Genomic DNA, 25234 nt, shown 5'->3' on the forward strand with positions numbered 1-25234 from the left:
TTTTCTCTTTCTTTCCTAAAACTTTCTTTAAAGACAGTGTTTTCCCAGCCCTCTCTTCTAGTCCCCTTGGTTTTCTGCTGCTACTGTCTTCCGGTTTGCCCCCAGTGAGTCTGAGATAGTCATTCTGCATCCCCGGCTGCAGCTTCCAGGGGTCCTCCTTGAGGAAAAGCTATCTTCTTATTTCTCCTCAAAAACAAGAGTAATACTTGGCTTCCTTTGTATTATGACCCGACTCCCTTCCTGTGTGCTCCATCTGCTGTGCCACATTGCTGATCTCAGTAAACCCCAAATCCTCCATGGATTTACCTGTCCATGGGAAGTTCCAGAGAAGGGAGTCTGTGCAGACACTTAGTACTTCCCCACTAAGTCCCTGGGAAGAGTTTTGTGTATTCCTCTGGTGCATCAGAAGAGTTTTTCCTGATGTCATCCAAAAGCTTCTTGTCAAAGGAGATGTCTCTGTATAGGACCGTCCTGAGTAAAGGACATCGAAGAGAAGAAGCTGCAGCCCTTCCAGACAGGTCTGCTGCTTGAGTTTTGTTTGATTGGTTTTGTCTTTTTTGAGACAGGGTTTCCTGCCCAGGCTGGTTTAGAATTTGGTGACCTTCCTGCCTCAGCTTCTTAAGTGTTGGAATTTCCAAGTGTACCAGCATACTTGGATTCCTGTTGGGTTTTAATCTTTTCTGAATTAGAAGTTTTATTGTGAGCTGCCCTTTGAGGTGATTGGCTTTACATTGCAAATCTCCTGTTTTCCTTTTACTTTTCACCATGAACTTGTAAGTTTATCTGTAGTGCTATAGGTTTTCTTTGGGAAAATAGGAGTCATGTCAGTTTCCACATACTTTTCTATTTACTCTTTTGAGATCCTAAAAGGCATTGCCCTATGAATTGTGGATAGCAGTGTGTTTCACGTGTACTGATTTGGCATCATCTTGGGCAAGAATGACAGTTATGGCCATTTCAAGGATATTTTAGATTTTGAAATGACTTGGGAAAATTGAAAAAATTCCAAAAGATAAAGAATCTCTACTACTAGAAATAAATGTGGAGTAATTTACTTGGTAAAAATAAACTATATATGTTAGTTGCTTCTAACTTCTCCCTGGCGCTATCAGCATGTCCTCCAGTGGCAGAAGCTTTGTCCAGCTCAGCTGTATCCTGAGTGCTTGGCTAACAGTTGTGTAAATGAAGAAATAGAGGATTATAAGAAATAGAAGGGTTGGGAAAGACCAGAGAAAATTATATGATATTCCAGTAGGTTACTATAGATCCAAGCTGGTCACCAGTGAGTGCCAAAGCTGCAGTTATGATGGTAGCTAGCACGTTCAGTGGGACTGGTGAAAGAATAAGATAGCAGTTGATGGTTTTCCTATTACTATTACCTCTTTATCTTTTATAGTTTACTCTCCTTTTTCCTCTTTCTTGCTTGTTTGCTTTCCTTTTCTTCACTTTTTCCCTCCCCTCCCCTCCTCCCCTCCCCTCCTTCCCTCCCCTCCCTTTCCTTTCCTTTCCTTTTTTCCTCCTCTCGTTTCCCCTATCCCCTTTTAGGTAGCCAGAGTGTCCTGTAGTCCAGATAATTGAACTTCTGATCTTTCTGCAGCCAATTCCTAAATGCTGAGATTACAGGATATACATCTGGCTCTCCCTTTTCCCTTTTATATTTGTTCTTTTGGGGTTTTTGTACCATGTTGTTTGTCTTTGTCAAGGTTTATGGTAGCCTCTATGTTGTAGCATCTTTCTACTACATGACAGTCACATACTCCAATCCCAAATTGTGACTAAAAGTGTCTCCAGGCAAGTGTTTGTTGGGAGCCAGAGTGCCCCCTGTGGAGAGCTAGTTTTAGATTGTTTCTTGTCCATTAGAAACTTAGAACTTATTTCAATGTATGGTAAGATTATTTAAGATATGCCTTTATCAGATTAAGTGTTAATTATATTTTATTTCCTCTTTTAAAGTTTTCATATTTAAGCACAGATATTTTAAAGCAAGTTTGGCAAAGAGCCACAATAAATGCTTAAACAGCTAGAAAATGAGAGCTAAGGTTGTATGTAATTAGTTTTTTTTACTTGCATAGCATTTAGTAAGACCTGAGTGCAACTTCAGCATCAATAAAGACTGCATGTGGTGACACTTACCTATAATTCTATAACTCAAGAGGTGGGGGCAGAAGGATTAGAAGTTCAAAGTCATCACTGGCTATATAGCAAGTTTTAGCGAGCCTGGCATGATTTAAAAAAAAAAGAAAAGAAAAGGAAGGTTTTCACAGAGGGAATATGTTTGGGAATTTCCTTCCCTAGAGGGTTTTTAAAAAGGAATAGATTATCTTATATCATTTGTCTGAGAAGTGGGTGGATCCTTGTAAGTTCGAGGCCAGCCTGGTCTTCAGAGCAAATTCCCCAGGACACCCAAGGCTACACAGAGAAACCCTGTCTTTTTAAAAAAAAAAAGAAAGAGGCCGGGCGGTGGTGGCGCACGCCTTTAATCCCAGCACTTGGGAGGCAGAGGCAGGCGGATCTCTGTGAGTTCGAGACCAGCCTGGTCTACAAGAGCTAGTTCCAGGACAGGCTCCAAAACCACAGAGAAACCCTGTCTCGAAAAACCAAAAAAAAAAAAAAAAAAAAAAAAAAATAAAGAAAGAAAGAAAGAAAAATAGTTGATACAGTTTTGTCTTTATAAAAGGTGAAACATGGTCATCTCCAGTGAAGAAACTGTCCTTCAATTCTAGGTGTATTTCAATCCCTGTTTGAGTATTCCTCTCATACTGTTTTTGAGATAAGAGGAAATTGAGCCCAACATTAATTCAGCAAGACAGAAACAGCAGTAACATTCCTATTGTTAAAAAGGAAGAAAAAAATAGAGGCTGGAGAGATGGCTTTATTGAGTGTTCTTTTTTTTTTTTTTTTTTTTTTTGGTTTTTCGAGACAGGGTTTCTCTGTGGTTTTGGAGCCTGTCCTGGAACTAGCTCTTGTAGACCAGGCTGGTCTCGAACTCACAGAGATCCGCCTGCCTCTGCCTCCCGAGTGCTGGGATTAAAGGCGTGCGCCACCACCGCCCGGCTATTGAGTGTTCTTACACAGTCCCAGTTTCCATGTAGCTCCAATTTCAGGGGGTTGGGTGACTTCTTCTGACTTCTGTGGACACCTACACATACACACACACACACACACACACGCGCGCGCGCGCGCGCGCGCGCGTACAAATTAAAAAAAATTTTAGCCGGGCGGTGGTGGCGCACGCCTTTAATCCCAGCACTCGGGAGGCAGAGGCAGGCGGATCTCTGTGAGTTCGAGGCCAGCCTGGTCTACAAGAGCTAGTTCCAGGACAGGCTCCAAAACCACAGAGAAACCCTGTCTCAAAAAACCAAAAAAAAAAAAATTTTTTTTTAAATCTTTTAAGTTAAAAACGAAGCCGGGCGATGGTGGCGCACGCCTTTAATCCCAGCACTCGGGAGGCAGAGGAAGGCGGATCTCTGTGAGTTCGAAACCAGCCTGGTCTACAGACCTAGTTCCAGGACAGGCTCCAAAGCCACAGAGAAACCCTGTCTCGAAAAACCAAAAAAAAAAAAAAAACCCAAAGAACTCTGTAAGCCTAGAAAAGCAACAAATGCAAGCTACATATAACATTATGGACCAATGCCTAATTAGCAAGAAGATGTGAAATATGGGAGGTGCTGAAAAAGAATTAAGACTGAAGAGATTGTAATGGAGACCAGCTGAGGGCACATGCTGTGCCTCCCTTTCCAGAAAAGCCCTGACACTACTCCTTTGGTTTAGGTCTTCTCTGTGCCTGGGGTTCATGTTGTATCTGCATATACTTGAACGCCTACTGTGTGCAAGGCAAATCTCTTGACACCAACTGGTTTTAATGAGATTAAATGCCAATAATTTTTTTTTAATGCAAAGGGTAATTAGAAGGCCTCCAGAGTAAGTCAGAAGATTTTGTACACTTCAGTCTCCTAGCAGTGGTTTAAATAGATTATGGCTGACAGTCATTCTATTTTCTTTGTTATATAGCAGTATGATGCTTTCTCTCATCTCCACCCTGTGACATGGTTTAAGTAAAAGAAAAAAAATGCTTCTGTGTTGTTCTAAGTTTTTAGAGAATTAAGTTGAGAGTCAAGTTAGGATGCCTGATTCTTTTCTGTAGAGAATGTTGTCTAGCCCAGCTATGTCCTCAGTGTCTGAGGGGTTGGGCCTGTCCTGTTAGTCACTGTCTGAGGCATAATTGAGTCTGGGTCCCAGTGTTGTCTGAAAGATTGGTCTTTAGAAAGTGCCATTCAAATGAGACAAGGTGTCTCTAGAGATCACGTTAGCCACGTAAGTCAGTGAAGTGCATGCTCTGAAAGTTATCTATCTTCTTAGGTTTGAAAGAATAGGAACTGAGTCCTCTTGGACTCTGGAAGAGCAGTCAGTCAGGGTTGCCTGAAGGCTTCTGATAGATAGAAGATGTTTTTTCAGGGAGAAGCAGATCAGACATGCACTTGGCCTCAGCTAAGAGAGTTCAGAAGCTGGCAACCTATAGACTCTTGAATTGTGACTACTGGAAAATTTTGTTTCCTATTATTGCCTTGGTTAAAGTTACTCACTTTAGTTTGTGCTTTCTTGTCTGGTCATTTTATTTGTACCAAGGTCTTGGAATTTAAAAACCAGTATATTTATTTTGGATTTTGAGTTCTTTAAAAATAAAGTGTTTTGATTTTAATTTATCTGTAAAATTACTAAATGTCTTTAAATACCAAACTCAGAAGTGTTCATGATAGAGGAACTTTTTTGGTATTATAAATGTTCATTGTCAAATATTTAGAAAACTTAGCAAAAAGAAAAAATAAAAAATAACTCATATTTGTGTTTTGTTTGTTTTCCTGATACTATGTAGCTTTGGCTGTTCTGGAGCTCACTGTGTAGATCAGGCTGGCCTCAAACTCACAGAGATCTGCCTGCCTCTGCCTCCTGAGTGCTGGATATATAGGCACAAGTCGCTACACCTATCTAAGTACTCATATTCTTTTTTTTTCTTTTCTTTTTTTTAAGTACTCATATTCTTAATAACCAGCAGTAGCTGGATATTAAGTTCAGTGTGTATTTTAGGGTCATTTTTGCATGTATGTATGAAGGTAATCATATTAAACTGTTTTACAATTATTCACTGGGTGTGTGTTTTCCCTCACATGATTACAAAATCAATAGCAGCTTTACAGGCAGTGCTGCTGGAGATGCTTTTTGTTGTTGGTGGTTTTTTTTCCCCCATTTGTTTATTCATCTCACACTGTAGCCAGCTGTTCTTGAACTTCATAGCTAGCTGAGGCAGGCCCTGAATGCACAGCAGCCCTGCAGCCCTAGCCTGTCAATTCTCCAGGTGCTGGATACTGCCACACCTGGACTCCAGGTGTCTGAGTGTTTTAGGTGCTTCTGACAGTTTCTCTCTGTTTCTCCTCTTCCCCCTTTATTGTTGTTACTCATGTTCTTCCTTCTTTTAAATTTTATGATTTTTTTCATAAGTAACATCCAAAAATTCTTTTTTTTTTTTTTTTTTTTTGAGACAGGGTTTCTCTCTGGTTTTGGAGCCTGTCCTGGAACTAGCTCTTGTAGACCAGGCTGGCCTCGAACTCACAGAGATCCGCCTGCCTCTGCCTCCCAAGTGCTGGGATTAAAGGCGTGCGCCACCACCGCCCGGCCCCAAAATTCTTACAAAACACAAAACTATAACTAAGGTTAAAATTTCTGTCAACTCTGTACCAGCTCACCCCCACCTTCATACTGTGCTCTCCAAAGAGGGAACACTGGACGTTGGGTTATATGTACCTCACAGCCTTTTTGTATACTTATATATGTATATGTAAAAACAGAATTTTGTGGGCTTCACCCCCATTTTTGTTTGTTTTGTTTCTAGACGGGGTCTCACTATATAATAGCTCAGGCTAGTCTCAAACTCAACTGTCCTCTTTAACCTTTGCCTTCTCAGTCTTAACATTATAGACGTGTCACCATGTACAGCTTTGAGTTTTGCATTCATGTATGCATGCACACATACACACACACGTACATGCACTTAAAAATATAGAAATAATATACTATCATTATGTCAGTTTTAGTATAACTTTTGTGATATGCAGATAAGGAGTAAAGATATTTCTCAAAGAAAAAGACATGAAACTACTTATAGTTTGAAACCAAAATCAAAAAGGAGTTTGCTTAAAAATCTGGGAAGCAGAAGTCTCATTATTGAATCCTGGAGAGGTGGCCTTTTGGTTATTTGAGACAGGATTTCTCTATCATAGTCCTGGCTGTTCTGGAACTCACTATATAGACCAGGATGGTCTCAAACTCAGAGATTTCCCTGTCTCTGGAAAGGTGACCTTCTATTTAATTTTAAATTTTTTAAATTTATTTATTTATTTATTTATTTTTTTGAGATAGGGTTTCTCTGTAGCTTTGGAGCCTGTCCTGTCTTTAGACCAGGTGTCCTCGAACTCACAGAGATCTGTCTGCCTCTGCATGGCCCCACCCAGTTTCTCTTTTTAAGATGGGGTCGTGCCAGGCAGTGTGGCAAGCACCTTTAATCCCAGCAGAGGCAGACGGAGCTATGTGAGTTCGAAGTCAGCCTGGTCTACAGAAGGAGTTCCAGGACAAGTTTTAAAGCTACAGAGAAACTCTGTCTCAAAGTGGGGTGAGGGAGACAGAGTCTCATTCAGTAGCCCTAACTGGCCTAGAACTTGCTCTGTAGATAAGACCAACCTCAAACTCACAGAGATCTGCCTGTCTATGCCTCTTGAGTTCTGAAAAAGACATATTCTCTTGTATTTGATGTGAGAGACTAATTTATATTCTTACCCCTGATTCTTTTAATTATGTTGTGCTTTTCAAAGGGAGGGTTTTTGTTTTTTGTTTTGTTTTAAGTTTCTGAAAAAGAGAAAGTGAACATTTGACCTGCACTCATATCAGACTTTAGTCTGATCCATGGAGTGTTAATGGATCTGTTTCGGTTCCTACCCCAGGGAAGAGGCTTCCTCAGACATATGTCCCATGTGACACTTCTGTCCTGTCATTCTGCTGGCTCTCTACTGCCTTTCAACACGGAGACACATGGTCTTGAAACTTGCCCAGTATGGCTGCTTTTTCATGCAGAGTGAACTCTGCTCTTCTTGTAATGAGAAGTACTAGCCCCCTCCCCACTTCCATCCAGAGAGAGTGCTGCACAGTGTCAGGATTTAAAATGAAACCTTTGTTATAGCCCATGGGGAAAAATGGATCTGATCCAGCCACAAACATCACTCCCTGCCATTCCTAGTCTATCGAGAGTCTTAACAGCTCTGAAGTTTTTTAGAGGGAAAAATTTTTTGCTTTGTTTTGTTTTGCTTTGCTTTGCTTTGATTTGGGGCATGGGGGTGGTACGGGAAGCAAATGCATGGCATATTTTGTGCCAGTGAAAATGAGGACAGTTGAGCAGAGGCAAACTGGAATGTAAACTGTGATTGACCCGTAGCTGTGGCATGACTTCTGGGCACCAGCAGGTCAGCAGTACAAGTTGCCATCCAAAAACAAGGTATAAAAGTTGCCAAAATTCCATAAAGCTCTGGGGTTTTCTTATCTGGGGAGGTTGGTATTCAACGATAAAGACTAAGGTTAGGGTGAAAGTCATACCACCTTTCTCCAGGATTTGAGAAGGGTTGCCTGCCTTGGCTTTCTAGAATCTATTTATTAATCCAGACTAGAGCTGTTCCCCACTGCACCATCAGTGCACCACAAGCAATTTGATGGCGGGCGTGGGGGGTGGGGGGTAAAAGATGCTTTGCTGACCACGAATTGTTCAGCATAGCCCTAAGGCCTGTGTGCCTGGTTTCTCTCTCTAGCACCAAGTTTGAGTTTGCTTTTTATTTCAGAGGATTTCAGCTGTGGTTTACTCCTGTTGCCAAAGGAGCTCCAGGCATGCACCACTGTTTAGGATCCAGTGGCCACATTTGGCAAGCAATGGTTTGAATGACCTCTCCTTAGGAGCCCTAGGTCACTGGCTGGATTTCTGCCTCCCTACGTTACAGGCTCTTCCTGTATTGGGAGTGGCAGTTGGCCAGGGCATTGTATTTCCACTGGCCTGAAAACATGCAGACCCTAATGAGCTCGTGAGAGGGAGGATAGCAGCACAGGAAAGGCTGGAAGCAAACCATTGGGAGTCCTAGGTTTGGGGCTTCTCAAGGGGAAGTTTGGGATCAGTGGGTGGGCAGTGAATGTAATAACACCTAAGAAGGCAGAGCTATGTCTGAGTTCTTCTTTTTCTTCTTTTTGTTTTTAAATTTTAGACAAGCTCTTGCTGTGTATTCTAGACTGTCTTTGAACTTCAGATCCTCCCGCCTCAGCCACTCAAGCACTGGCTTTAGAGGCATGAGCCACCACCATGTCTTGTTTCTAAAGTAAATCTTTCAGTAAAGAATCTTTTACATGATGAGACTACTTTTATAGAGTACACTTTTCATATCTGAGACTTTTAGGGAGGGTGTAGGTATTACAGTCTAAAAGAAATTTGTTTATTATTTAGAACCCTATTTCAAAGAGAAACTCTTTGTTGTTGTTGTTTTGAGACAGGGTTTCTCTGTAGCTTTGAAGCCTGTCCTGGAACTAGCTCTTGTAGACCAGGCTGGCCTCGAACTCACAGAGATCCGCCTGCCTCTGCCTCCCAAGTGCTGGGATTAAAGGTGTGCGCCACCACCACCCAGCTTTCAAAGAGAAACTCTTAAAAAAAAAAGATTTATTTGTTTTTTTTATCATGTTTTCTTTTTTAAATATTTATTTATTTATTTATTTATTTATTTATTTATTTATTTATTTATTTGTTTTGTATACAATATTCTTTCTGCGTGTATGCCTGAAGGCCAGAAGAGGGCACCAGACCTCATTACAGATGGTTGTGAGCCACCATGTGGTTGCTGGGAATTGAACTCAGGACCTTTGGAAGAGCAGGCAATGCTCTTACCCATTGAACCATCCCTTCTTCAAAGAGAATCCATTTAATATTGCAGGTTAAAAAAAATAGCATGCCAAAGTGTTATAGCCATTTATCCACTAATTGAGTTGTTTTCATCTCTAAACTTTGAACACTTTGTTCTCTCTTTTTTCTTCTATTTGTGCAAAACTGTAGGATACCAGGAAGGTTTTGTAAGAGTAGCAAAGAAACTTCTTGGCATTAGTTCTCTGCTTGGGGAAGGAGGCATCATTTTTCCAGGTGCTTTTAAGGATATGCCTCAATAATGGACTCTCTGTTGAATCTGTAGGATGGAGACATTCCCTGCAGTGGCTGAGAAGGTCCTTAAGGAGTTCCAAGTGTTGCTGCAACATAGCCCATCTCCTATTGGAAGTACCCGTATGTTGCAGCTTATGACCATTAACATGTTTGCTGTACATAACTCCCAATTGAAAGGTAAGAAAAATTCAGTTTCTCCTTCTAAACAGTTGAATTTAGTATCTTTTCTATGTACCTTATCACTTCCCCTGCTCTCAAACACACACACACACACCCCTCGCCACTATTGCTTCTTAGGTCTTACGTCTCTGAATTCTGTTAGACTCTGGTGCTTGGGTGGGATAAAAGGAGAGATTTATGAGTATAAAGTTTAATTTAAAAATCTAGAGATACTTTTGCACATCTGGCCATGTTAATGGCAGCAGCAAGGCCTTTTAGAGGCTGCAGACCCAGTTTTTTCCCAAGGGAGAGGCATTGCTGAAATGTTTCATTCCGAAGACCGTATGCTTGGCAGGGATTGGGAATTGCTGTTTCTGGACTCATGTACCCTGTTTGTTCAATATGGAAAAGTCTAGTTCCCTATGGGATATCCCTTGTGGGACCCTGCCAGAGAGTAAGAACAGAGAATTGATGAGCTTTGGTGACTCAAATCTGGAAGCACAAAACCTACTAGGCTCAGTATTTGGCTAGTGTACTGGTATGCATTCTGAAGTGTTTTTCTGAACGCTTGGTTCTCTCTCTCTCTCTCTCTCTCTCTCTCTCTCTCTCTCTCTCTCTCTCTCTCTCTCTCTCTGTGTGTGTGTGTGTGTGTTGGGGAGGGGTGTGGGGAGGAGGAGGGAAGGGAAGATTGGTACAGTTTTTAAATGTTCTGATGACTATGTCATGTTTGAAGGATATTTCTAAGATTCCTTCCCTTCTCTGTACCTCACTTAGGTAAGGTTGATGTTGTTTGACTTGATAGAAATATGTAGTATGAGTGACATTATTTTGTGTTTCTGCACAACATGTTGCCAAGGAGTCATTCTAGAGCATCAACAGACTAAGCCATCAACAGAGAGTGTTTGGTCAGATTCTTATCTGCAATGCCAGGAAGTAGGAATTGCCCCATGGAGACTGTGTCATAAAGCAGATCTGATGTTTCTAAACAGTGCCACTGCTCTTCGGTTGTCCCTTTTCTCAGAGCCCTCTCCTCTCATCCTGCAGTCCATCTGGTTCCCTTCTTGTCTGTATTGGGACTTTTGCTCAGCTTGCTGCTGGTAGGGAACTTCTCATGAGTGAGTGTACCACATTTCCCTAAAGACAGGGATTCGCCTGAGTTTTCAATCCCCTCTGAATCCTGGAGGACTTTTCCCATCAAGCTTACTGATAACTGCATCCAGAATTTTCAGCAGTGGGCAAGATACAGACGTATAAGAGCCTTTCTCAGTGTACCCAGTCATTCCTGAGGCGGCTGTTGACACGGGGCTGCAAGAAGACCTGGAGTCTTATGGGGAAGCGTTGGATTCTAAGAAGAAAATAGTTTGTAGTGGTGCCCTGGTGAGCCTGTGCAGTCTTAAAGGGAGGGAAATTTTGCTACCAAGAAGAAAGCTCTCAGGGTGTGGTGTACACGCCTTTAATTTTGGTCTACTTACCAAGTTCCTGGCCAGTCAGAGCTACATAGTGACACTCTGTCTGCTCTCTGGGTTCTAGAAGCAGGGCCTCCAGTTGCCCTGCATTCATTTTCTGCTCTCCTACCCAAACCACCCACTGCTGTGTGAGTTGGAGAGCTGGGACACACAGTTCAGCAACAAAGGACCTGTGGTCTCTGTATGTGTGAACGTAAAGAGCCTGTTTTCAACAGTTTCTTCTATGTAGAACAATATACCCTGGGCTTTTCATGGACTACTAGTGAGTCTTTTTCTTGTAACTGTTGCTAAGTAAAGGCTAAGAAAATAGGGGTAAAAGGAAGGTGAGGATAGAGGAGGACTGTTCGGTATTTGAGGTCAAGATATTTTTGTAGGGCTTTTTCTGTAGTTGGTCGTAAGGTGGATCGTCTAGCCAGAAATGACAGATAAAGACCTATGGCCCTACTCCCTTTACTGCTCTTGGTCTGGCTCTCAGCTCTATGAGGCAAGAGGAGCCTAAGATGAGGTGGTCACAGGCTCCAAGGGTGGTTCAGGGAAAAACAGCCCAGGCCACAGGATATAACACTCAACTGGGACACAGAGCTCTGCGGACGTGCTGCCAAGTACCCGGTGTGCAGCTGAGGCGGCCATCCAGACCCCACTGTGTGGGCTGCCATTGGGAGAGGGGTGAACAGAGCACTCAGCAGGGCTGGTTGGTGGGAAGATGCACTTTTCCATTTCCCAGCACATGAGTCATCATCTCTGGGCCCCTGTGCTGTGCTTGCACGGACAGTGGCAAGAAGGGGGTGTTGTGGCTGAGTAGCAGCATCTGTGTCGGGGGTGGAGAGAGAAGGGGGTTGGGGAGAGGGTAACGATTTAAATCCTTCACTAATCAGCAGCACTTTGAATCACATTTTTATGAGTAAGGAAGTGATAAATCAAGCTGTGTGTTTAGCCCCCAAGTCCTGTCAGCTGGTGCCCTTCTAACGGGTTCTGTCCCAGCCAGTCTATAGGCTGTCACAGTCACCACCCAGCCACAGGTCCCTGGCTGTCTGAAACCAGGAAGCAAGGCCTGACACAGCCTGGCCTCCCAGGTGCTCTGGGTCCATGGTGATTTGGCAGTCATTGCAAATTACAGAACATCTGGACCATCATTTTTCTTTCCATTCCCTCCTGGATGTGTCCTTCTGGGTGGGTTGTTTGCATATATCAGTTCCTGGGCTCTGTAAAGTAGAACATTAAAGCCTGAAGCAGAGGTGATCTTGTTAGATTCTTTTGTTCGGTGCCAGAGCCATCTCCATAGATGTGGGGTCAGGATTATAATTTGGAAAGCAACAGAGATGTTCTTCCTTAAAAAGTATGTCCTTTGTTAATGGCCTAGTGCTACAATACCATCATGGATCATTTTTGTGTTCAGTGATCCCTTTGTGGTAACTACCTTCTTTTTACATCAGTAGACCAGAGGTGGAAATGATTTGGCTGCTAACACTTTATCGTGTTTACATTTCAAATATGCTTTCTTTGTAGACATGGAATATTTAAATGCTTTGGACTTCCTTGATCATGAGCCCTGTGTAAAAATCCTACCTCTGTGGGATTATAGCTTAGAATCTTTTTTTTTGTTGTTGTTGTTTTTTTCGAGACAGGGTTTCTCTGTGGTTTTGGAGCCTGTCCTGGAACTAGCTCTTGTAGACCAGGCTGGTCTCGAACTCACAGAGATCCGCCTGCCTCTGCCTCCTGAGTGCTGGGATTAAAGGCGTGCGCCACCACCGCCCGGCTTATAGCTTAGAATCTTAATACTTTCTATGAGATGGTTGAAGACAGATATGTTTGAGATGAAGACAGGAGTATTTAGAGTTTCTGGTATAAGGGTGGTATTTCTTAGACACAAGGTGTTTGTTGAATGCATAAATGAGAAAGGTCAAAGAAAGTTGTGGTTTTTTTTTAACCTCGCCAGTGTCCAAAATTGGTGGCTATATAGGTGGTTCCTGGAGTGATGTCATAATATCTATGGCATTCTGAGCCTGAAAGGATAAAGGGCCTTCTTCTGTGTCTCAGTATTAATACTTCAGTAGTGGCTGATAGGAGGCTAGAGGGTGAACTGCTGAACTAAACCACAAGTACTCCAAGAACTTGAATTTTTAAAGAAATAGTAATTTAAGGAAATAAAACTAGTTTCTTGAAGACAAGTAACTGAAGCAGCATTTGTGGTAGGGTATCATGGAAACCTCTTTGCATCTCTCATCTGTGCCCAATTTGCTCCAATCTGGAATTGCCTTTGTTGCCCCCACCCTTTTCAAAAATATGTTTTATAATTTTTGGAATCAAAACCATCTCAGGCACACTGTTTTATTTTATTGTATTATTAGATTATTTTTCCTATAAATCACTGGATGTTACTCATTGGCCACCACTAGAATAACTTCCCTTTTCTGTGTCCTGGCCTTTTCTTTTTGCTTCTCTGCTAGTTTATAGAGTATGTCTCCATTTCAGACCTCTAAAAGAGTCCTGGTAGCAGCAGCAAGAGGGCACCCAAGAGGCACTTCTTGTGTGCTGTTCATGTTGCTTGCTCTGAGAAAACATTTAGGTGTTATAATTGAGGTAGAGCTAGTCTGGCCTTCATAATCGTTTGTATCTTCTTTTTTTTTTTTTTTTTTTTTTCTGTATTTATATTAGACCGTAGCTCACTCTGTAGCCCAGGCTGGTCTCAAACTTGAAATACCCTTACCTGACCTCCTTAGTAATAGGAAGACAGCTATGCATCACTCTGCCTAGCATATGTATGTCTTATGTTATCAATATTCCTGAATTGCAAGAGAGAGAGGAAGTGCTACATGGGTGTCTTGTAGGAATTTAAAACTATGGCTGCCTACCTGGTACTAACAGAGTTTAACCCGTAGGCATGGACTTCTTCAAGCCATTAGTCATATATAGAGTTGACTCCAGTTAGGAGGTTCATTTCACAGTCAGAATTTGTCTTTCAGCATAAAGCATACCTAAGACTTTAGGAAGAGCAGTTTGTTCTCTCTATCGAATCACTTCTAAGTCTTTTACTCAAGCAGAATGTATGAAGTGTCTAATCCTCTACTTGACAGAACAGTTGTACAGAGGAAATCCACCTTTATTAAGGGGTTAGACTTGAGTTTAGCTGTATAAACTGTCCCTCTCATTCCTCCTCCTATATCCCTGTTGATAGAAGTCCTTGGGCTGTTTCTCAATGAGAATCATGGGTAGGTAGATTTCTCTAATAACGCTACTGGTCTTCATTTCCAGGACTCCTCAAGTTAGAGTAAATTAGCAGACAGAAAGTCAACATGGCCAAATATTTTTGTGACTATAAAAGGTCAGAATGGGTAAGGTGTGGGAAGGCAGGCTGGAGGAGGCTGCATCAGTAAGCTTTCCTCTTGTCAACAGGCTGCTTAGCCAACTCCTTTCCCTTGGCAATCTGATTATACCTTTTGCTGAAGTTCCCTGAAAAAGAAGACAAGAGTGAAAGAAGTAAACTTCAAGGCAGTCACTGATTTTTTTCCCAGCTCTGAATTCCAGTCCCTTTTCTTGTCAGGACGAATCTACTGCTTTAGGCTGAGGAAAGTAGTGGAAAGTTAAATGAGCAAATACAGTCATGTCGATTAAATTAACCTTACTCTAGCATCCTATCTGTTGAGGACATGGTCTTTGTTTACCTGAAGATAACAGTGTGGTTGGGTAGCCATGGCTGGTTTGGTGTCATGCAAAGGTGCCATATCCCTGTTGTTAAGCAGTGATTATAAGTGGTATATTTAGTTTTTGTTAGCATTTTATTGCTTCTCAATTTGGCATCTTTTTCCCTTCCTTGGAAAGACTTATAATGGAGGAGAAATAATGTTTAGGGGAAATTTGGCAGCAGTATTTGCAGCCACCCTTTCCATTCTTTTTTCATTTTTTACTAATTTTCAGTGTTGGCACTCAAATTCAGGGCCTAACACATCTAGGTAACCACTATTGTTAATCTGAATTTGTAGCCCTAAATCTGTATTTAAAGCTTGATTTATACCGGGCGGTGGAGGTGCACACCTTTAATCCCAGCACTTGGGAGGTGGAGGCAGGGGGAGCTCTGTGAGTTCAAGGCCAGCCTGGTCTACAAGAGCTGTCCAGGACAGCAAAGACTGTTCAGAGAAACTTTGTCTTGAAAAACAAACAAAAGCTTGATTTATTATTAGACTTTTCAACAGGTCTAAATTTTTTGATAGAAATACATAAAGGCTGATTTCGAGAGAAAAAATTTATATATGTTATCTGCTATATTTTGATCATATTCAGCTCTGTTCTTCTTGATTCCATTCCCTACCTCCTACTCCCCTAACTTCATGCCTTTATTTGTTTTTAGGGACAGGTTTTGTTTGTTTGTTTGTTTGGTGTGTGTGTGTGTGTGTGTGTGTGTGTGTGTAGCCTTTTTTTGGTTGTCCTGGAACTAGCTCTGTAGACCAGGCTGGCCTCGAACTTACTGAGATCTTCCTGCCTTTGCCTCCCAAATTGATTATCACTATATCATTCATGCCACTATTGTACCAATGGGCATATCCTACTATGGCTCTTTTATTGTAGTTCACAAGGTTTGTGACTGATTCAAACCTCCCCCCCACACACACAGCAGACTGTATCATATAAAAGCAGTTAGCAGGAAGGGAGCTTTCTAGTCAGTACCAACTTTATTTCTCCATGTCCTGTGGCTTGTCTTTAGCAACAGGGTCTCACTGTTTTAGTTCTGGTGGCCAAACAAGAGCAATGGCAATAGCCTAAATTATTTTAGGGGTCTCCAGGACACCTGTGACCAACTCAAGGCGAAGTATCCCACACCTGACACTGGGCTTTGCATTTGGCAACCTATGGCTTCTGCGATGAACATAATATGCGATATAGAGTAGCTCCAGTTCAGCTGTTTTATTTGGATTGGGGGGAGGAGGGAGAGAGGGAGGGAAGGAGAGGGGGGGGAGAATAAATGAATATGAATGTGTTTCCATGTGTCTTTTTCAATTATTCTTAGTGTTAGTTATTCCTCCCCAGCTCTATTCCTCACCCTACTCTTCCATTCCTACCCCAGCTTAAACCTCCCTCCCCATTATTCCTTCTTTCCCCTTCTTAAATCACTGGTGTTCTACTATCTTCCCTCCTTTGAGATCTTTTTTCCCTCTTCATCAGTGGTTCCTTTCTAGTTTCCTGGATTCTATAGGTACTTCCAATTAAACACACAAATATAAAAATGCAAAGCTAAGATCCATATGTGAGTGAGAACATGTAACATTTGTCTTTCTGGGTCTGGGTTTCCTCACTGAGTATATGTTTCAAAGCTCCATTAATTTACTGGGAAACAGCCGGGCGGTGGTGGCGCACGCCTTTAATCCCAGCACTTGGGAGGCAGAGGCAGGCGGATCTCTGTGAGTTCGAGACCAGCCTGGTCTAGAAGAGCTAGTTCCAGGACAGGCTCCAAAACCACAGAGAAACCCTGTCTCGGAAAAAAAAAAAAAAAAAAAAAAAAAAAATACTGGGAAACTTAGTAATTTTGTTTTTCCTTAGAGCTGAATAAAATAACATTGTATCTAGGTACCTGATTTTCATTATCAACTCATCAACTGATGAGCATCTAAGTTACTTCCATATCCTAACTGTTGTGAATAGAGCAGTGATGAATATGGATGAGAATATGTCTCTATGGTAGGAAGAAGAGTCCTTTGGGTTATATGTCTAGGAGTGGTATACCTAGGTTATATGGTAGATCTATTTCTAGTTTTTTGATGAACTTCCACACTGATTTGGCTGCACCAGTTTCCATGCTCACTAACAGTGCATTCATTAGGTTCCCTATTTCCCACATCTCTGCCAACATTTGATATCTTTCATTTTGTTTTTTGAGACAGGATCTCACCATATTATCCTGGCTGGCCTGGAACTCACTCTGTAGACCAGGCAGACCTTGGACTCACAGAGTTCCTGTTTCTGCTTCTTGAGTGCTGGGATTAAAGGTGCGGGTTACCATGCTCAACTAATATTATTTTCTTTTTCTTAAGATTTAGTTTTATTTTATGCGTGTGAGTGTTTTGCCCGTATGTTTGTCTGTGTACCACATGCCTGCATTAAATCCTCTAAAACAGGAGTTAGTGATGTGGGTGCTGAGGACTGAACCCAGGTCCTCTGTAAGAGCAGAACCATCTCTCCAGTCCCATCTTTCGTTTTCTTATTAGCCATTCTGACTAGAGTAAGATGAAATCTTAAAATAGTTTTAATTTGCATTTCCCAGATTACTATGGATGGTGAACACTTGTAAAAATATATGTTAGCACCAAGCATGGTTAACATACATACCCATGTTAACATGTATATACTTAGTCATCACAATTAAGATATTGCACATTTTTGTCATCCTATGTAATTCTTGTTGAGTCCATCCTATTCATTTCCACCTCTGGCCCTAGGAAGCCACTGATTTGTTTTCTATTGCTGTAGTTACTTCTTGTCTTTTTTAGAGTTTCATGTGTATAGAATTGTTTACTATTTACTTTTTTGTGTCAGCTTAGTAAAATATATATTTAATTTTATTAAGAAACTCCTTCTGGCCGGGCGGTGGTGGCGCACGCCTTTAATCCCAGCACTCGGGAGGCAGAGGCAGGCGGATCTCTGTGAGTTCGAGACCAGCCTGGTCTACAAGAGCTAGTTCCAGGACAGGCACCAAAATTACAGAGAAACTCTGTCTTGAAAAACCAAAAAAAAAAGAAAGAAAGAAAGAAAGAAAGAAAGAAACTCCTTCTGTTTTTCTTGGTGGTTATATACTTAACGTTCTTGCCATAGGCATCGAGGGTTCAGCTTTATAAATTTGCCAAGAGTGGCCAGCTGGTGGTGGCGCACACCTTTAATCTCAGCCCTGGGGGAGGCAGAGACAGGCAAATCTCTGTGAGTTCGACGCCAGCCTGGTCTACAACAGCTAGTTCCAGGACAGGCTCCAAAGCTACAGAAAAACCCTGTTTCAATGAATGAATGAATGAATGAATGAATGAATGAATGAATGAAATGGATGTGCTCCACACCTATATCCTGTAATACTTGTAATACTTGGGAGGTAGAAACAGGAGGATCAAGGTTCCTTTTTACTTTTCTTTCTCTTTTACTTTTTTTTTAATCATAAGTTCTAACTGTAGTGCAAGCTGGTCTAGAACTCACTCAGCTTCCTGAGTGTAAAAGGCATGAACCCCACACTTAGCTCTTTTTATTTAACATCAGTCTTAAGCTTCTGTTTCTTCAGCTATAACATTAGCAGTTTGGCAGAGCACCTATATCCAGAGGACAAGGGCATGTCGATTCCTCCACCCTTTTCTTGTCTCTGCACATTATATTCTTGTCTTTGGGCAGATGAAATTATCAGGTTCATAATTTTCATTTTTTTCCCCAGAGGTGTTTGTTGTAGAGGATACTTACTCTGAGAGCTAATTGGGTGAGGAAAAAGGTGCAGGAAAGCAAAGGAGAAGCCTGCAGCTGAAGTGATGGATATCATTTATTGGCAAGAGAGTGTGAGCTAGTGATCTGGAAAAGAGGGCTCTTTTGTTTCAGCCACATTGCATTACATATCTGGTGAACCCTTTTGGCCCATAAAATCCTTTCCTTTAGTCAGGGTACTCTTTGTTTTTGTTCTGGACTGCTGCTGTTCTCAGAGCCTTTTGGTTGCTTGCATGTCTCAATTCCCTTTTCAGAAGGCAGACAGTCATGTGTTTTGGAATGTATTTACAGTAATTGGAGCTTTTTAGCTTAGTTAAGTCCTTCAGATCTAAGATTCCCATTCTAAAGCTTATGTTCAGAAAATACCCCAGTGATTCCTTGCCCCAAGTGCCAGCACCAGATGCAGCAGTTGACACGCTGCTGGGAGTCCAACTGCTGGGCAACTTGTTTTCTAAAACCCAGACACGTGCTATTCACACTTTGGCTTCTGAGGGAAGGAGCAGTGGTTGAAAGAGAGGAGGGGCTGCCAGGGGACTTGCGGGGGGGGGAGGGGGGGGAGATCTCATAATGCCTGCCTAAGGCTGAAGGCTGTGTCAGCTTTCTTCCTCTCTTCTCCAGCTGGCGTTGGTAGGACAGAGTAAATCACCATAGAGTGATTATGAGCTGAACTCGCTGGAGACTTCTATGAGACACATCTGTGACATCACCTTGTTATCACTGTCTGTTCTGCCTAACCTCTTTTCACCTCTCCCCTGAGAGAGGGTGATGCCCAAAATTCATGTCAGGGCAGTGAGCACAGGGAAATGTTTGGTAACCGTTATTTTTGAGATGCCTGCTGAGAGTACACATTCAGGCCATTGCCACATTCTTCAAGACTCCTCAGTAGAAGAAAAAACCTTTGCAGACATGGCCTGGTTATCCATTGTGATTAGATATTCTTTTTATGTGTGCGAGAAAATTAAGTAGAAAGTTTTAGCTGGGCGGTGGTGATGCACACACCTTTAATCCCAGCACTTGGGACGAAGAGGTAAGAGGATTTCTGTGAGTTCAAGACCAGCCTGGTCTACAAAGTGAGTTCAAGGACAGCCAGGATTGTTTCACAGAGAAACCCTGTCTCAAAAAACCCCCCAAAAAGGGTATAAAAACCTCTAACTCACTTCTTATTGTTCTAGTGTTCCCGTTGCTCACTTACTTTTAAAAATCATTTTATGTGTATGGTTGTTTCTGCCTGCATGCATGTCGTGTGCCACATACATGCCTGCTACCCTTACATCCAGAGGAGGGTGTCAGATCCCCTGAAACTGGAATTTTAGATGGTTGTGAACTGCTATGCAAGTGTTAGGGATCAATCCAGGTCCTCTGAAAGAACAGTTAGTGATCTTACCAGCTGATGAATCATTTCTCCAGTCACTAAAAATTTCTATTGTATTTTAGTGTATATTTATACGTGTGTGCACGCACATGCTCATATGCACTGTGGTACTTATGGAGGAAAGAAAACCACTTATCAGGAGTCAGTTCTCTCCTACCCATGTAGGTTTGAGGGAGAAAACTTAGATCCTCAGGCTTGGTCCCACACACTTCTCTCCAAGCCCCAGTCAACATTACTGGCCCTCTCTTCTCTTCCTTCTAAACACATGTGCACATACATACTTATATACAAAAACCTCTTATTTATCAAGCATTGATTTCTTTAAAAATATTAGATATTCAACCTGATCTACAAGAGCTAGTTCTAGGTCAATCAACTCCAAAGCTTCAGATAAACCCTGTCTCAAAAAAAAAAAAAAAAAAATACAATCAGACATTCCTTTAAGATCATGTCCTCTGTTCAAAATCTCTACTAGCTTTCTATTTCGTTTATAGTAGTAGCCTATTTACGAGGACTTCCTGTCAGAACTTCTCTTCTGACTGTACATTTTTTAAGCTTATTCACTTTCATTTTCTTCCATCTTATTTACTCTGTTCTAACTGTACCAATGCAGGTCCTCTGATAAATGGGAGACTTTTAGACCTACAGACTTTTTCATTACCTGTTTTTACTACTTGAAATGTTATGTCCAGCTGTGTAGTGCACTTCTCATCTTCTGTAGTTTGTTTGATGTAAAGCCGGCTCCCACCATTCTATCAACACTGTTGTTTTCTGCTTTCACACTGCACTCCTGATTTTCCTGATTGCTCACTTCTGTGCCGGATGGTAAAGAATTTACAACTTACCATGCATATGTTTGTTATTTTCTTCTCTCTAATACTATGCAAGAACATAAGCTCCCTGCAGATAGTATTTTGACCTCTTGTCTTCAATAAAGTATTGGGCATCTAGAACGGTGAACGGCTCATTATTAAGTTTTCAGTGAACGTGTGTGATGTTCAAGTCAAACAATTGTTTCTTAGTAAAGTTGGTCTGAACAGTGAAAGTCAAGTGACATTTGCTTGCTGGGTTATTGTCTTTCAATGTTTTTTTTTTTTTTGGTTTTTTGAGACAGGGTTTCTCTGTGGTTTTGGAGCCTGGAGCCTGTCCTGGAACTAGCTCTTGTAGACCAGGCTGGTCTCGAACTCACAGAGATCCCTCTGCCTCTGCCTCCCGAGTGCTGGGATTAAAGGCGTGCGCCACCACCGCCCGGCTCTTTCAATGTTTTTAACCTTTATTTTAACTTTGTGTATATGGGTGTTTTGCCTCTCTGCATATCTGTGTACCAAGTGTGTGTCCATGGAATCAGAAGAGGCTGTTGGATTCCCTGGGATTGGAGTTACAGATGGATGTGAGACATCATGTGAGTGCTGGGGACCAAACCCAGGTCCTCTAGAAGAGCAGCCAATGCTCTAACCACTGAGCCATGTCTCTAGCCCCCTGTGGAATTTCTTTGAAAAAGTATGTCCTTTCTCATCTAGTTTTCTAAGATTTTAATCTTTTATTCTCATCTTTACCTGCCTGATACTTTTATTTCTTCTTCTATGTTGAGTTACCGTATTTCTACTGTAACCTTAGAGCATTTCTATCCAGTTTACATAAACTAAGTAATTTTTAAAAATTATTTAGAGGACCAAAAATGATAACAAAGCCAACTTCCTCTCTATGACGTTCTTTCAGTATTGTGTACATATTCAAAAATTTCTACCCAGTTAAAAAGATGCTGAATATAAGTAAAATGGGTATTTATACCTATGGGTATTTGGGTGTAAATTCTTCATTTGTGATATTATTTGTTTATTGGAGGCAGGGTCATTCTGTATAGTCTAGTCTGGCCTTGGATTTCTTCCTCTTGCCTTGACTGCCAAAGTGCTGAGATTATAGGCATGTGCCTTCATATACAGAATTGTAATTAACGTCTTTATATATAAAATTCGTGTTTGCATTTCTTTATTCTTTATTTATTCTTCTCTCATATATTACATCCTAACCACAGTTCCCCCTTCCTCCTCTTCTCCAAGTCCTTCTTTCCCACCTCTCTTCACCCCCAGATCCACTCACCCATTCATTTCTCTTCAGAAAAGGGCAGGCCTCCCAGGAATGTCAATCAAATATGGCATAACAAGTTACAGTAAGACTAGGCACATCCCCTCATACTAATTAAGGCTAGATGAGGCAACCCATTAGGAGGAAAAGGGCCCCAAAAAGCAGACAAAAGAGTCAGAGTCAACCCCCACTCCCCCTGTTAGGAGTCTCACAAGAAGACCAAACTACACAGTCGTAGCATACGTATAGAGTACTAGATCAGACCCATACAGGTTGACTATTGGTTCAGTCTCTGTGAGCCCCTATGAGTCCTGGTTAGTTGATTCTGTGGGCCATGTTCTTGTGGTATCCTTGACCCTTGGCTCCTACAATCCTTCCTCCCCTTCTTCCACAGATTTTCCTGATCTTTGCTTAATGTTTGGCTGTGGGGGGTGGGGTGGAGAGATGACTCAGTGGTTAAGAGCACTGGCTGCTCTTCCGGAGGTCCTCAGTTCAATTCCCAGCAACCACATGGTGGCTCACAGCTATCTATAATGAGGTCTGGTGCCCTCTTCTGGCCTCCAGGCACATATGGAAGGAATGTTGTATACATAATAAATAAATCTTTTTTTAAAAAGTTTGGCTGTGGGTCTCTGCATCTGCTCTCATTAGTTGATGAAAGAGCTTCACTGATGACAATTATGTCAGGCTTCTGTCCTGAATAATGCGGCCTGCATCTAAGCAGTGGATCGCATTTCTTATTTTATTGAATATTTATCTATTTCCATCTACCTACCTACCTACCTACCTACCTACCTACCTACCTACCTATTTACCTATCTATCTGTCTTTGAGACAGAGTTTTTCTGTAGCTTTGGAGCCTGTCCTGGAACTAGCTCTTGTAGACCAGGCTGGCCTCGAACTCACAGATCCTCCTGCCTCTGCCTCCCGAGTGCTGGGATTAAAGACGTGTGCCACCACCGCCCAGCTTACTTTTGGTTATTTGGAGAAAGGGTCTGTGTACGTGCTGTTGCTGTCCTGGAACCCACTGTATAGCCCAGATTGGCCTCATAAAGGATCTACCTACCTGTCCCTTCCTAGTACCGTCGTTAAAAATGTGTTCCACCCCAACTGGCTAGAATGTTTATTAGTTCATTTATTTTCCTTATTTTTTTTTCAACAGAACTTTATTTTGGCATCCTTCTTTAAGTTTTAACTACATTATTCTCTTCAAAATTGAAGCAATATTATTTCTCTAAATGTTTTTTTTCATAATATATTTTGATCATATTTTTCCACTTTCCTAGTTCCTGCCAGATTCTCTTCACCTTCCTACCCTCTGAACTTAATGTATGTGTTGTCTCTCTCAAAAATAAATACAAAATCAAAACAAACAAAATACTAATTAAAAAAAGTAATAACACAAACAAAAAGCCCACAAGAAAACCAGAAACCTGAGTTTATTTTGTGTTGGCCAGCTTCTACTCCAAGGCATGGGGCCTACCCTAGAGTAAGACTGACATGCCTAGTGGCGCTCCACTGGAAAAACACCGATTTTCTCTTTTCTGTTAGATATTGATTGTGAATAGCTTCCTGGTCAGAGGTGGGATCCCCTGTCCACTTCCCTTTCTCACTGCTGGAACTCTATCTGACTTGAACCAATGCAGGTCTGTGCCTGTTGCCAGTTTCTGTGAGTTCATATGTGTCCCACTCCTGGTGTGTCTAGAAGACACTGTTTTCTTGGAGTCATCCACCACCTCTGACTCTTCAAATCTTTCTGCCTGCTCGTCCATGTACACTCCTGAGCTTTGAGTGGAGGACTTTGATAAAGATCCATTTAAGAGTGAATGCTCCAAAGTTTCTTACTTTTCATATTGTCCAGTTGTGGATCTCTGTTTTAATAACTGTGTACTGCAAAAAGCTGTTTTTCTGATGAAGATTGAGTGAGGCACTGATCTGTGGGTATAGTAGTATATCATTGTAAGTCATTTTATTGCTGTGTTCCTTTAGTAGAATAATAGTTTTAGGTTTTCCTCTACATCCATGACCTATCTAGTCTCAGGTTCTTGGCCACTTTAGCAGTGTTGGTATGTGTTTCCATGTCATGGAGTGGGCCTTGAATGCAATAAAAAAGTGATACTCCCATAACATATGCCACTATTGCACCAGTATATTTTGTAAGCATGTTGCTGTTGTAGATGTAAGGTTTGTAATTGGGTGATAGATAGTGATGCTTACTTTTCTCCTTTGGTATCGTGCAGAGTACCTTCCAGCACCATGAATGGTAGTCAGTAGGGCTGAAGCTTCTAGCTGAACGCAAACTCAACTTCTCCATGTTTGATGACATAAGTAAGTTTATCTTCAGTAATAGAACCTTCCCATCAGGTTTTGGAAAGCAACTAATACCTTCGCAATAGCCTGTGATGTTTAATGGGAACCACTTTGGCCAATAACTTAACAAGATGTAACCCATTCCAGGAACTGGAGGTTTTATTTGGTAACGTGCATTGACATCCCCGTACCCATTATATGGTGACTCCATTAAAATGCCTTTCATATATGCATATATTTTAAGAAGCTACTACAGTAATAGGTTTATATATGGTTTTTCAGAAAGTCTTAATTGTTATCTTTTCATAATCCCTTTTCTACCATGTTCTCTCATCCCTTCCCTATATTAATCCTCCTATTTTATTTTCCCTTTATTCCTTCCAAGGGAGATTCTCTCCTCCCTACTGTTAACTTGCTACATACCTAACCTCTGTGGTTATTCTGATTATAGCACATATATTAAAAGCTTAAAAGCTAGCATCTACTTATAAGAGAAAATATTTGTCTTTTTAGGTCTGGGTTACCTCACTCAGGATGATTTTTTTTTTTCTGCTTCTGTTTACTCCCAGATTTTAACAGCTCAATAATATTCCATTGTTTAAATGTACCACATTTTTATTAATCCACTCACCAGTTGGTAGATATCTAAGCTGTTTTCAATTTCTGGCTATTATGAAAAAAGTAGCAACGAGCGTGGATGAGCAAGTAACTCTATATACTCCCCTCTATATATTTTTGCCATTTCCATATCGTCATTTAGTTGGAATCATATGTTCTTTGTATGGTGCCTTCTTTCAGTTAGTGATACATACTTGTGTTTGGTTTGGTTTGTTTTTGAGACAGGCTCTCACTGGGCAGTCTTGGTTGTCCTGGAACTCACTATGTAAACCAGGCTGAACTTGAACTCACAGAGATCTGCCTGTCTCTTGAGCGCTGGCATTAAAGGTGTACACCACCATGTTTGGCTATGTCTTTTGCCTGCTTAACCCATGGGTGTACTGGGGTGCCTATGAAGTTCAAAAGAGGGTATTGAATCCCCTGTATCTGAAGTTATGGAAGATGGTGAACATCCATGTAGGTGCTGGGAACCAAACCTGGGTCCCCGGAAAAGGGAACAAGTGCTCTTCTTAACCACAGAGCCTTCCCTCCAGATCATAATGAACATTCTGT

At 41.5% G+C, this 25234-nt stretch overlaps 1 protein-coding gene across 4 annotated transcripts in view; it reads left to right on the forward strand.

Annotated features, from left to right (window-relative positions):
• Smg6 (SMG6 nonsense mediated mRNA decay factor) overlaps positions 1-25234 on the forward strand; it is a 231748-nt gene that overhangs the window by 56702 nt on the left and 149812 nt on the right. For all 4 annotated transcript variants that reach the window (XM_057774024.1, XM_057774026.1, XM_057774027.1 and 1 more), the window contains exon 10: positions 9261-9406. In XM_057774024.1, coding sequence (XP_057630007.1) covers positions 9261-9406 — 146 coding nt within the window. The remainder of the gene's footprint in view (positions 1-9260; positions 9407-25234) is intronic.

Source organism: Chionomys nivalis, chromosome 7, assembly GCF_950005125.1.
Source record: "Chionomys nivalis chromosome 7, mChiNiv1.1, whole genome shotgun sequence".
Lineage (NCBI taxonomy): Eukaryota > Metazoa > Chordata > Mammalia > Rodentia > Cricetidae > Chionomys > Chionomys nivalis.